Consider the following 13017-nt stretch of genomic DNA (forward strand, 5'->3'; position numbering starts at 1 on the left):
AGTAATTATTATAAATATAAAATAAATTTTTTAGAAGTTAAAAGTATTAATGAACAAAGAAAAGATGCTCGAAATTAATAAAGATATAAAATAAATTTTAGCAGAAATACGATTATGTTTACATTTTTTACTTTATATTTCAAAGTTATTTTATTAAAAAGAATTTATATTCTATCAAAAAATTTTTTATCAACTTCAAAAAATCTATTTACTGTTTACAATTAAAAGAAAATAGTAAATTTTTTATGATAATAAGAATGAAAATATCAAATTGTATTTCAAAATAAAGTAGGAATATTTTGTATATTTAATTATTTTTATTAGAATATATAATCTAATCTATTATATAAATAGTGCTTTCAATTATTTAAAAATTTTAGCAACCAATTAACTTCTAAGACTTTTTTTTTAATTAGAGGGGAAGATTAACCTTAATTGATAAGAAATTAGGGTATAATGTAGTTTATATTGAAACCTATTTTTCAAAAAAATAAAAAGTTTTTGCCTTTAATCTGACTTCATAAGAAAATCGTACACTGTCTTTAAAATATATTTTTATATATTTTAACTAAAGATCGGCAAAAATTTTTAAAAATGTTAATTTTTAATAAAAAAACTTCAATCTATTAATTTTACCACAAAATAAAACAAATAAACAACTAACAAACAAATAAACAAAAAAAAACACTTCAACCATAACAAATTATTAGATATATGCTAACATATTAATTATTATTATAGATTCAATTTTAACTTAATGAAGATAAAATTCTTAAATCTAACTTGCTTAGATTTTAATTGCTTGAGCATCTTTTTAAGAATTTTTAGATATAAAATGCTTGTAATTCTTATGATTGTTGGATTGTATATTACTTCTAAAAATGATTTTATATTTCTGTTAAAAAAATTTTTTCTAAAATATTGAATATTATATAAATTATTTACTCTAATCAAATTGTGGTGAGTTTTATTTCATCTATTAAACATTTTAAAGGTTAGCTGAACAGCCTACAAGCTACAAAGCAGCTAGTTATTCTTTACTGAATAAAACCATCACAGCTTTCTTGAGTTATATAAAATCTTTAAATAGTTATAAAACATCCATCGTTTGATGAATTTAATTTTCAACTACTTTAGTCTCAAACGAATTCATTCCTTTGTTTTAATGTATATCTTTTCTGTTACGAATAGTGAAATAATACCTATCAAAAATGAAAATAAATATAAGTTATTATAAAAAATGACTCTACCTAAAATTGAATAAAATCTTTTAAGCCTTTCTTTTAAGGATTTCATCTTTTAACTAAAAAAGTTTCTTCGAATAATGCTCTATTTTTTCTTTAAATTTAAGTTTAAATTCTCCTTCATTATCTTTATTTTCCTTTTCGACTGAAATTGATATTAAATTTTGTTAATTTATGCTATTTTCCTAACAATTTTTAGATGCTAACTTGTTTGTAAAGTTGATTTTTTAATTATTTTTCGGGGAATTTCTTGTAAGCTATTATGGATTTATAAGTTTAAAAGGATTAGGACTTAACAATTTTTTTTCACAGTAAGAAAAATTTTCTAATCCATCATTTTCAGTTTATCTGGTATTCAAAGTTGTGATCTATATTTCAGAAATTTTCAAATTTTCTGAATGTGGAGTATTCTGAACTAATTTGTTTTCTAAATGCTATTCTTTGATTTCATCTTGTTACTAATAATTTTCATATAATTAACTTGAGCAAGGTGAGCTTTGCTGCATTTCGATTGATTCTTTCAACTTAGTATTAAATGAAGGAATAGCAATAGATTCTGTATTTTCAACTACTTCCTTCAGCATGTTCTTTTTCGTTTGAACCAGTTAATCAATCAAAGGATCTTCTTCTTTGCTACAAATATTATTTGTTTTTAATACTTTTTGATAATTGTTTGAGAAAATATTTTATAAAATTAACATGAAAATATCCTATTCTAAAAGTTTTTATGAAATATACCTACCAATAATTCCAATGCACATTAATGCAGTTATTACAGTGTTACATTAAGCAAAAACTGAAGTTATAGTTGGGAATTGTATTTGGGTAAATTCTACAATTTCATCAAGCTCTATAGTAACTTACATGATTAAAGTTAATCCTGTATTTTCAAAAGCAGTCTATCTATCATAACTTTGTACGAAGGGATTATATTAAATTGGAGATGAAAAAGTAGAATCAGTTTAAAAAACTGGCCCTTGTTTAATAATAGTTTATTACTTAATTACATTGAAAGTTGTAAAAACAAACTGGCCTCCTTATAGATTGATATATTGATTTCTAAATTTTACTTCCATTTGCTAAGATGTTATATTATATTGTGAAGTATATAATTTTACTTAAAAAGCAGCCGAAGGGTTATTAAGGATCATATCAATATCACTAGGAGCAGCGCAGTTGTCTGGGATAGTAGTTTTGTAAATGTCCACATCTTAGCATCTATAACCTAAAAATATAATGCTAGATCTTAAGTTATTCTTTCCCAAGGCCAGAGTATTATTTTGAGATATTGTAGAGAAATCTATGCATTAAAAGTCAGATAGTTCACTATTTGAGCATTATGTAAAATTGAGCTTAATCAGGTTTCCATCAGTGCTTAAAAAATATGGCAAAAACACCAAATAAGTTTTGTTTTATTGTACCTCTAAATCTCTCACTGAATAGGTGCCATTTATTTGGTATTAAAAGGCAAATAAATCATTATTTAGATCCAAATCTATTCTATCGTTGACGATTACACTTTAAGATCTGTAAGTAGGGTCAATTAGATTATTTAAATACTGGTACAGGAGATAAATAAAATAGCCTAAGATGATGGATATTACGGAAATAGACAAAATAGCTCCCAAAATGGTTCTTTTCCTCATTTTATTCTTACCAATATTAAATTAAAATGGTTAAGAAAAGAGATCGATGTTCTAAAGTTGCATTTTTTAATGACAGGATGATTTCTTTTTCAATTATTTGATTTTTGATTATTCAGTTGTTTAATTTTTTTTAATTATAGGATAGAATATTTTTTTTAGTTCTTAAACACACTAAAAATTAAATATTAAATTAGTTTGTGGTTGTGTTAGTTTTTAATAAAATTTAGTAATTTTTAACTTTTTAGTTTTAATTTACAATAAATTGAAGCTAATAAATATCATTAGTTGAAAATTTTAATTATTAAATTTAATTTTTATTACTACATACATTAAGAATTTAGTTAGAAAGTGGGAATAAAATAAATTTAACTTATTTTTCAAGTAAATAAAATTTCTTTTTATGAAATATAGTATTAAAAATATTAATGATTATATTTTTGATATAAAACGAGCTTAAAGACTAATATCTATCTTATTGATAATAAAAGTATTTTAAAATAAAAAATACTAGAATTTTATTCAAATATATGCTAATACTATTATAACTATCGCTTTATATTTCTATTGAAAAATCACCAGTCATTAAAATAAATACATTTTTCTGGTAAAATTTTCCAAATAACACATTCGCTAATTAAACAGCAATGTTCGCATAGAGTTTTTGTCAAATCTGGGATATTAAAAATATTTTGTTTAGGTTGATTGCAATTAAAGAATCTATACTTCTCTATTTATGAGGTTGAAGCTAATTTACCATGAATCGAACATTTTAATTATTAAATTAAATTTTTATTTCCACATGCGTTTAGTTATAAATTGAAAAGTGGGAATAAAATTTAACTTTTTTTCAAGAAAATAAAATTTATTTTTATAAAATATAGAAAAACGTTAATGATTATATTTTAGATATAGAGTGAGCTTAAGGATTAATATCTATCTACTTTATAATAAAAAGTATTTTAAAATATATAAAATACTAGAATTATATCCAAATATATATTTATACTTTTATAACTATCATTTTATATTTCTATTGAAAAATCACCAATCATTAAAATAAATACAATTTTCTGGTGAAATTTTCCCTCCAGGAACACATTCGTTAATTAAAGGACAATGTCCGCACGGAGTTTTTGTCAAAGCTGGGATAGTAGAAATGTGGTCTTTAGATTTATTCCAATTTGATAATCTATACTTCTATATTTATGAGGTTCCTTATTTTTAAGCTGTACTTGAATTGGTTGATGTTGTAATTGTTTTTACTTTTTCAATTTTATCATCGAAAAGTAATAAATTAATAATTTATAGTACATGTCTTTATTCTAAATTGATTGAGCTATTAACTCTTAATAACTAAATAATTTATTCTTCAGTCATTATAGGATTATGATTCATATGGTTTTCTATTTTTGAGCATAACTCATCAATTAAATCTTTGTTAAGGACACCATCTTTATACCAAATACCACCTGAAATACTTTCAGACAGTTCTAGATTGTTTAAAATAAATATATTTTTACCCTTTCCTGTACTATTTGCACCTTTAACTGATTTAATCCAATTTTTTTTCTTAAGTTAATTCAATATTTTAGTTAAAGTTCCCGTTGCAATACCAGTTTTATTGCCTATATCCTTTCTATCGATACCTTTATTTTTAGCTTGGAAAATAATCTATTTTATTTTAATTTAAAAAATAAAGTTTTAACAGTGTATCCAAACAAGAATTTATTATTTAAGTAATTTATTAAATAACAATTTCTTTTGCTATAAATAATAATTAATTTGAAGTTAGCCTAAAAATCATCTTTTTAAAGATAAACTATGATAGGATAAGATCTATTATGTAGAAAATCAAGTATAATTTTATATTATTAATACATTTACTATCTTTTTAAGGTAATCTTAGATATTTATTTTTATTCAATATACCATATTCACAAATTTCCTAAATTATTTGCTTCAGTTTTTTTAATGTGTCTATCAAAAAATATTTGAAATGTCAATAAAATTATTGTTATTTCATAAATTTGAAAGAGAATTTAGTATTAAATATCAGTTTTATTGCATTTTTAAACTTTATTATTACCTTATAAACTTAAAATTCTTGCTGAGGTAGATCGCTTGCTGCCACATTTAGTTATTTCTAATCTTGAGGATCATGGTACTCTACTATTTATTCATTACCTACATTAGTGCAAGTTAAATAGCCTTCTTTTAATAAATTCTATAATTCTGGCTTAATGGCATTTTAATCAACTTCTAATATCTTTAATAGTTCAGTTAAAGTTATACCCTCTTGGTATGATTTCACTATCCCAATTATCTTTTCTGAATATTCTTCTTCCATCTATATATTTTTTATTCCTACTTATTTATTTATATTATCAAACTTAAGATAGTTTTCTTATCTAATTTTATTTAAGGATATTACTCAGATTTTTTGCAAATTTACAATGCAGCTGCTTATCTATCCAAATAAATGATTGTCAAGATATTTTTCTACTTTTTTATGAGCTAGTTAATATAAATTCATCTATTTTATCAATAAAAAAATTAATGGGTAAACTCCTCCAAGCAAGGTCTCGCAACACGCTTATGCAAATAAGCAAAATCTACTAATGCAAAAATATTCTTACAACAAAATTTAAAATAATATTTTTATAGACTTCCATAATTGCATCTTAAAAAAGAAAAAAAATAATATAATTTTTTAAAAAATAATTATTTTTTATATACTTTAAATAGTTTTTATTATTGAAACTAAATTATATTTAAATCAGAAAAAAAAAAATTATAATAATTAGAAACAAAAAGCTATATTTTAAAATGTTTTTATTTATTTTTAATAAAATGTTCATTTTATTCTAGCTAGTCAAGTTAAAAGTGCTGATCTAAAATTTTTTATATTTTAAAATGAAAAAAATTTTTTCATACTTGAAATATTTAAACATAATTAAATATAAGAAGTTTCCATAACTGACTGTGAAATATAGTTTATTTATTTATTTGTATTTATTAAATCAGCATTAATTAAATCTTTTTATTAATTTATTTAAAAATTTCTGTTAAAAATATTTGAATAATTTATATTGATTTTTATAATATTTTATCTAAAAATATATTACTAATATAAATCATATTGATTGATTAATCAATTTCTTATTGATATAAAATCAAATTTTTTATAAACAAAAAAAAAGATTTTCTATTAATTTAAGATTTAATTATTTTATCAATTTGTTTAATTAATAAAATTCTCATAAATTTGTTATTTCTTCAATAACTTTAAGATAAAGTTTTTAATATTTAATTTAAGTATTAGATTAAAAATATTATTATTTTAACCTAAAACTTGTTTTTAAATTCATCTAAGAAATTATAATTTATTTATAAAATTAAATATATTTTCATTAATTTTAATATAGTCATTTGAATAATCAGTGTTTTTTTCTACTATAATTTATTCTATTTTGTATTTAGATATTTTTTTAAAATTTAGATTGTTATTTACAAATTTAAATCATTATAATAATAATAAATTAATTAGCTTAGTTAGTATTTGAATTTTAGATATTACCTATTTGCTTAGTTGATCAAAAAGAAATTTCAATTATTTATTTTAAAAATATTAAAATTAAATTATCAAAAAATTAGTAATAACTAAAAAATTTTACCATAACTTAATTAGATTTGATTACTTAAATTTATAAAGGGATTAATTAGATAGTGAAAAATGGCAAGTAAAATTACTTTTTTATGCAGAATACATTTTACAAATTTTCTATTTGAACCAAAATTATTTTAAATTCGAATATAGATAAAGAAGAGCAAAAAAATTTTGATTTAGTTGATGATCTTGACTAAGATGACGAAGAATTCGAAATAAATGATTATGGTATATTAAATAATAAATCATTAAAATAAATAATTGTCTATGGTTAAATTAGGTGAGTATAGTAAGGATGATGAGGAATTTGATATTATTGTAGGTGAATTATAAGAAATTGTCATAAGTGATGAATTTGAAAAGCTCTATAAAAAGTTTTTGATTGATAACTGCGAAGTATTTGAAGATGAAGAAGAAAATAAAATGGAATATATGATCATCTTTAAGAATTATGAAAAAGTTATAGATGGATTTATTCAATAAGTAAGAATAATATCAATTTAGTATTTAGTGAAACAAAAAGTGATAATATTAAAAAATATTTTAAAGGAATTGGAAAAAAAAATAGAGGGATTTTAAATGAACAGATTTTTAGAATTACTAAAGGAAAGACACAATTAAATTGATGAATAAATTTTGGATACCTTATTGAGTTTTACAGACTTCAATAATTTTAAGTAGCTCATGCTCGATTATAAAAAGCAATATTTGGAAGAATAAAGAATAGAAAAGCTTAAAACAATTAAGTCGTCAAGAAAAACCTTAGATAAGGCAAATAAAATATAACCTACAAATATTTTTTCTACTTCCAGCAATAAAAATGACCCTTTGGCAGGTAATTTCATATAATAATTAGAATATGATAAAATGATAATTAAAAATAAAGGATTGAAGAATTTTGCATAAAAAGAGCTTCCTAAAACTAAGAAATAGCCAACCTAAGATATAGATCCTGACCAAATAGTATATCATTATTTTTTTAGATATATAAAAATGTTAAAAATAAGAAAGATTCTACTTAAAAAATTAGCTATTTACTAACTTTAATTTTTATACTACAGAACGATGAAGATTTGAGACCAAGTTTCTTTATTGATTGCAAATAATTACAAACACCTAAAGTTAACAATAAAAAGAAGTGAACATTTATTTAAATTTTTTAGATTTGTTTTATATGTTGCTGAAATTAAAATGCATTAAAAATATCTTATAACTAATAAAAAAATTAAACAATTCTCAAGTTTTTTTTTCTTTCTAAAAATTAAAATCATTTTGACTTTGATTTAGATTTAAAAAGAATAAATGCATAAAATTTTAATTAGCTTCTTATCATAAAAATCTCAAAGTAAATTTATAAAAGCATAAATACTAACTGATCATTAAAAACATAAAGCTGCTGTTAATGAAATTTTAAAAAAATCCTTTTTCATAGGTTTCTCTAAAACTTCTGATTTTAATAATTTCGATTATTTTGGGAAAAGTTTCCAAGCTTAACTAAAAAATGCATAATAATAAATTCACTATTAAAATAACTATAATTTATAATTAAAATTAAAAAATTATAAAAATGAAGTCATAAATTTAAGAATTTATATAAATTGTGCAATTTAAAAATTTTTATTTTACTTAAAATAACAAATATTTATTAATGAAATAAGTAAGTTATAAAAAAATTAAAAATTTGGCAAAAGATAATCTAAAATGCTATTAAAAGATTGTTCAATTAAAAAATTTCTAAAATTTTCCATCTTAATATAGCGAATACTTATAATTTAAATAAATAAATTATTAAAATGAATCAAAAAATTTATAATTGATTTTGTAATTAAATAGTTTTTTTAGTCAAGTATTAATAATAATAATATAAATTAAATTTAATTAGTGCAATTTAAATTGATTTTATTTATCTGTTTTAGAATTATAATTAAATAAAGTAAGAAAGAGAAAGAAAATAGATGTGTATCTAATTGAATTTGATAAAAGTGAAATAAAGAATTTTCTAATAGAATTGAAAATATTTGAGTATTCCTACTTTTGGTTTGCTTTGAAAACTAAGATGCCTTAAACAAATATTATTAATATTATGCTCATCTTTTTTATAGAGAATTTTCAATTTATTTACTAAATTTGTATCTTAATTAAAAATTTTTAAAGCAAGCTGATTATTTATTTGGTTGTATTTTATATACATTTAATAAATTACAAAATATATAAATATTTTATACGAGTAGAAGTTTACAAATTTATTATTTATTATAAAGCTATTCAATACATTTTTGAAAGAATGATTAGGTTTTGCCTTAGAACTGGCATTTAGCAGTATTTGTATAATTAGAATTAGTTATTTAGGTTTGCAAGAAAACAAACTCCCCAACAGTAAAAGAGAAAGAATCTAATTGCTGATGATGTTGAATAAGATGGAAAAAATGATTAAGTTTTTAGTGAAAGTGATAACGAAGAAATAGAATACCAAGAATAAAGAGGAAATAATCAAACTTATAAATCTAAGAATAATGAATTAGTTATTCAGAAAAATGATCTGATGCTTCATATTCCAAAAACTGAATTTAATCCTCGTTTCAAGCCAACTCTTAATGAAGAAAGATATCATAATAAAATAGCTCAAAATTTATACTTATGGTAATAAGCTAACAAAAATAATCCTGAAAAACAGTATGTTATTCATGATTTACCATTCTTAACTTATGGCGAACCTCATTTAGGACATTTCTACAATAAAACTCAGTAAGATATTGCAGCAAGATTTGCAATGCTAAACGGATATAAAGTAACTCATCAAATAGGCTTTAATCTCCATGGTTAAACTATATAAAACTAAGCAGTTATTGCAGAGTAGCTGAAAACTAAAGAATTAAAGAGATTCAGCTCCTAAGAAATCAGAGATATATCAAACAATTTTGCCTATGAGAGCTTAAAAAATATTATCATAAAAATGTCTCGTTGGGGTTTAATGACTGATTTTTCTCAAGCTTATACTACTAACCGTAAAAATATATATTCAAATATTTTAAATAAGATTTACAATTTTTCATATATTGTTTTTATTCAATATGTTAAAATAGTTTTCAATCAATATTATTACAAAATAAATATTTTAATTATTATTCAAATTTTATTTATTTTTTTAGATCCTTTTTACGAAAGTGGTGTACTCAAAGCATTTTACGAGCTAGTTTAAGAAAGTAAAACTTTTTCAAGGTTGAAATTATATTTAGTGAGTTTTAATATTATCAGAAAGCATTTTCTTAGATGAAAAGCCAACTTTGTGGTCAGTCAAAAACAGAACTGCCTTAGACGATGATGAAGCTAACATGGAAATTATTCCTAAACCCGGAACATTTATTAAATTTGAAGTGAAAAACTTTGGAAACAATATTTTCCTGTAAAATTTAGCTTAAGAACATCAAGTTAAAGTTTATGTTATTGGTTTCACTACTGAATTGTGGACCTTAAATTCTTTAAGAGCGCTTTCAGTCAATGAAAATGTTTAATATGGTATATATAAATCAGGAGATGCACTTTATGTTATTTCTAGAAACAGATTTAAGCATCACCGTCTTTTTTTTAAGGAAGAAAATAAGGGAACACTTGTTTCTACATAAACAGGAAAATAAATATCATAACTTACAGTAATTTTAGTTTATTTAGATTATAAAAATATATTCATTCATTCATTCATTCATTCATTTTTTAAGGTATTTGATCAAGCTTTTGAAAGGGATATTCCAGTTTTAAGCTGTGATACTTATGCTAAAAATGAAAGATTTGGATTAGGTATTGCTTGTGTATGCCCTGGTCATTATTCTAAAGACTTTTAAGTTTCTGAGTAGTATGATTTGAGCAAAAAAGCGCATGTTAATAAATTTGGTAGATTAGATTAAACAGTTCCTAATGATTTATAAAATCTTAGTGTAGTTAATGGTGAAGCAGATGAGCATATACTATAAAAGTAAAAAGATTTATATTCTCTTTATTTTATTCAAATAGACTTTATTAAATTAGAATTAATAACTTTCAACAACATTAATAAATAAATGAGAATAAATAAGTTATTTTAAAACTCTGAAATTTATTTAATAAATTAATTAAATTCATAGATACTTAGATCAGAATTTGGTTCTAGACATTGATGAAAACTATGAAACAGAGTAGTATTTTGATAAAAAAACTAATGAAAAATTAATAGTAAGAACTTAAATGACTGTTTACTCGAGGTTACCAGATTTTGAAAGAGAATATTTTGTTGAGCAACTTAAAGAGAAAATTAAAATTAAGATTAGCGGATAGCTATCAAATAAAGAAAGTTAATCAGAAAGCTAAGAGGGTGCTTTTGGTTCTCTAGAAAAATAAATCTTAGAAAAGTCTGACAACTGGACTATTTCTTCAAATCAAGAATGGGGCATTCCAATTCCTATCTTCTTTTACATAAATACCAATCAGTAAAAGTATCTATTAGAACCTGCAGTTGTGAAACATATTATTGGGCTCTATGAATAATTTGGAAGCTAAATTTGGCATCAATATTCAATAGAAGAGCTTTTACCATAGAAATATAAGTAAAAAACAATTAAATTTTATCAATGATAAATATATTTTTATTAATTAAAGGAATTTAGCAGCTCAATTAGAGAAAGGGTAATTTACATTTGATTAATGGTTTGAAAGTGGATGCAGTTGGTATGTAATGCTTAAAAGTAAACCTAATGGTTAAGATATTAGACAAAAGTTTTTGATTTAATAAAATGATTTAATTAAATAAAAGCAGAAATAATTATCTATTGAGAATAAAGATTAAGATTAATCAAAATAAATTGTTTCTTCATCAAGCTAATCAAGTTAAGCAAGCTCTGGAGAATTTAACATAGTTCAAAAATATCCATGTGACTTAGCTATTTAGGGTAAAGATCAAATTGATAGTTGGTTATTGTCAACTTCTTTACTGTCAAGTAATATTAAATTTAAATATAATTATTTTATAGCTAAATTTTTAAATAGTTGGATTAAAAGAGCATGCCTTTTTTAATAATTTGAAGCTTCATAGAGTTATCCCTGCAACTAATGATGAAAAATTATCTAAATTATCATAATTTAAGAGCAGTATAGATGATTATATTGAAGGAACAGTTAAATTAAATGGGGAAAGATAGTACGGATACGGAGTTGATATCCTTAGAATGTGGGTTGCTCTTTCAGATAAAGTTAGAGAATAAGTTAATGATAAAAAAAAGAAAAAAGAAAAAAATGAAAATGCTATTTAAGTAGCTGAAAATATGGACTACATATTTATGAGACCAAACGAATTCGATGTACCAAATAATTATATTAACATTTTCAGAAAATGTATGTGGAATATGTTAGGTAGTTTGAAAGGATATAATTAAAATCTTGAATAAATAAAAATATTCAATAATGGAAAACTTTCATTCTTAAGCGATTACATGATGACATAATTAGTTCTTTATATGATAAACATGCATAGAGCTTATTAGCAACTCGATTACGCTACTAATGTAGATTTAACTATGGACTTCATTAAAAATTGGGTTTATGATTTCTTCTTGGATTCTACTAAAAACTTTATAATTTCTAATCCAGTTGATCCTAAAACTTAAGAATATCTTTTTGTTTACTCTAAGGTAAATTTTAATTAACTAATCGAAGCTCATTTTGTTTTATATATTCAAATAGATAGTAGAAAACCTTTTAATAGCAGTTTCCCCTATGATCCCTCATAACGCAGAAGATATTTTTAGTAATGTGCACTTTAAATTAAATAAAAAAGAATCAATTTTCCATTACGATTGGCCTGATATGGTAAATAATTATTTTAAAAATTAATTTATTATTGAATGATATATATTATTTAAAGAGTAAAGAAGATGTCCATTCATTGTAGAGCAAAATCCCAAAATAAAATTTGCTCTGGTAATTAAGAGAGTGTATTTGGGAATAATTGACATTTTAAATGGAAAGATATCAAAACATTCGTTCAAAAGAAAGATATGATATAGTGATTATAGTTGATGAATTATTTAGTAAAGAGTACTCTATTTTAGAAGAAACATGTATAGATGAATTAGATTCCTTTATTGGAGCAGGTTAAGTAAAAGTGCATACTTTGAAAGAAAATTAGGAATATCCTCACAACTCTATTAGTACATTTAAATTTAAAACAAATTATCTAAGTAATGAAAAGCTAAGCTACACTATAAAAATATATTTATCTGAAAACTTTAAGTGTATCAGATGCCATAAATATACAGCTATATATGAAAATACTATATGTCCTCACTGCATTACTTATTTATCTACCAACCATAAGAAGTAATGCAATCATCTACTTAATTAAATAAAAAGAAATCCATAATTACCTATTAAAGTTATAGATCCTAAACAAAAAATTCTAGAATGAAGATGTAATTTTTAAATAAAAGTTGTT

The 13017-nt window shown here is 22.1% G+C and overlaps 4 protein-coding genes across 4 annotated transcripts; 2 read left to right on the top strand and 2 right to left on the bottom strand. All coding sequences in view use genetic code 6, as the record gives it.

Moving 5' to 3' along the window:
• Window positions 1-743: 743 nt before the first annotated feature.
• TTHERM_00370930 (AMP-binding enzyme family protein) lies at window positions 744-2953 on the bottom strand (the record flags this gene model as incomplete). The annotated part of the gene is made up of 3 exons (XM_001009523.2): window positions 744-895; window positions 946-1202; window positions 1251-2953. The coding sequence occupies 3 exons, from the start codon at window positions 2951-2953 to the stop codon at window positions 744-746; spliced, it is 2112 nt and encodes a 703-aa protein (XP_001009523.2).
• A 978-nt stretch (window positions 2954-3931) lies between these two features.
• TTHERM_00370920 (DNA-directed RNA polymerase III subunit rpc6) lies at window positions 3932-5237 on the bottom strand (the record flags this gene model as incomplete). Its single annotated transcript, XM_001009522.2, has 2 exons — window positions 3932-4561; window positions 4977-5237. 2 exons carry the CDS (start codon window positions 5235-5237, stop codon window positions 3932-3934), a joined length of 891 nt encoding a protein of 296 aa, XP_001009522.2.
• A 1386-nt stretch (window positions 5238-6623) lies between these two features.
• On the top strand, window positions 6624-7699 carry TTHERM_00370910 (ARF-like 2-binding protein BART protein; the record flags this gene model as incomplete). The annotated part of the gene is made up of 6 exons (XM_001009521.3): window positions 6624-6630; window positions 6708-6785; window positions 6838-7040; window positions 7107-7392; window positions 7444-7520; window positions 7619-7699. 6 exons carry the CDS (start codon window positions 6624-6626, stop codon window positions 7697-7699), a joined length of 732 nt encoding a protein of 243 aa, XP_001009521.2.
• A 1142-nt stretch (window positions 7700-8841) lies between these two features.
• On the top strand, window positions 8842-12990 carry TTHERM_00370900 (isoleucyl-tRNA synthetase protein; the record flags this gene model as incomplete). The annotated part of the gene is made up of 9 exons (XM_001009520.2): window positions 8842-9562; window positions 9707-9760; window positions 9813-10207; window positions 10274-10527; window positions 10676-11134; window positions 11187-11524; window positions 11574-12214; window positions 12267-12392; window positions 12448-12990. 9 exons carry the CDS (start codon window positions 8842-8844, stop codon window positions 12988-12990), a joined length of 3531 nt encoding a protein of 1176 aa, XP_001009520.2.
• Window positions 12991-13017: the final 27 nt, after the last annotated feature.

Source organism: Tetrahymena thermophila, assembly GCF_000189635.1.
Source record: "Tetrahymena thermophila SB210 genomic scaffold scf_8254777, whole genome shotgun sequence".
NCBI classification, from domain to species: Eukaryota; Ciliophora; class Oligohymenophorea; order Hymenostomatida; family Tetrahymenidae; genus Tetrahymena; species Tetrahymena thermophila.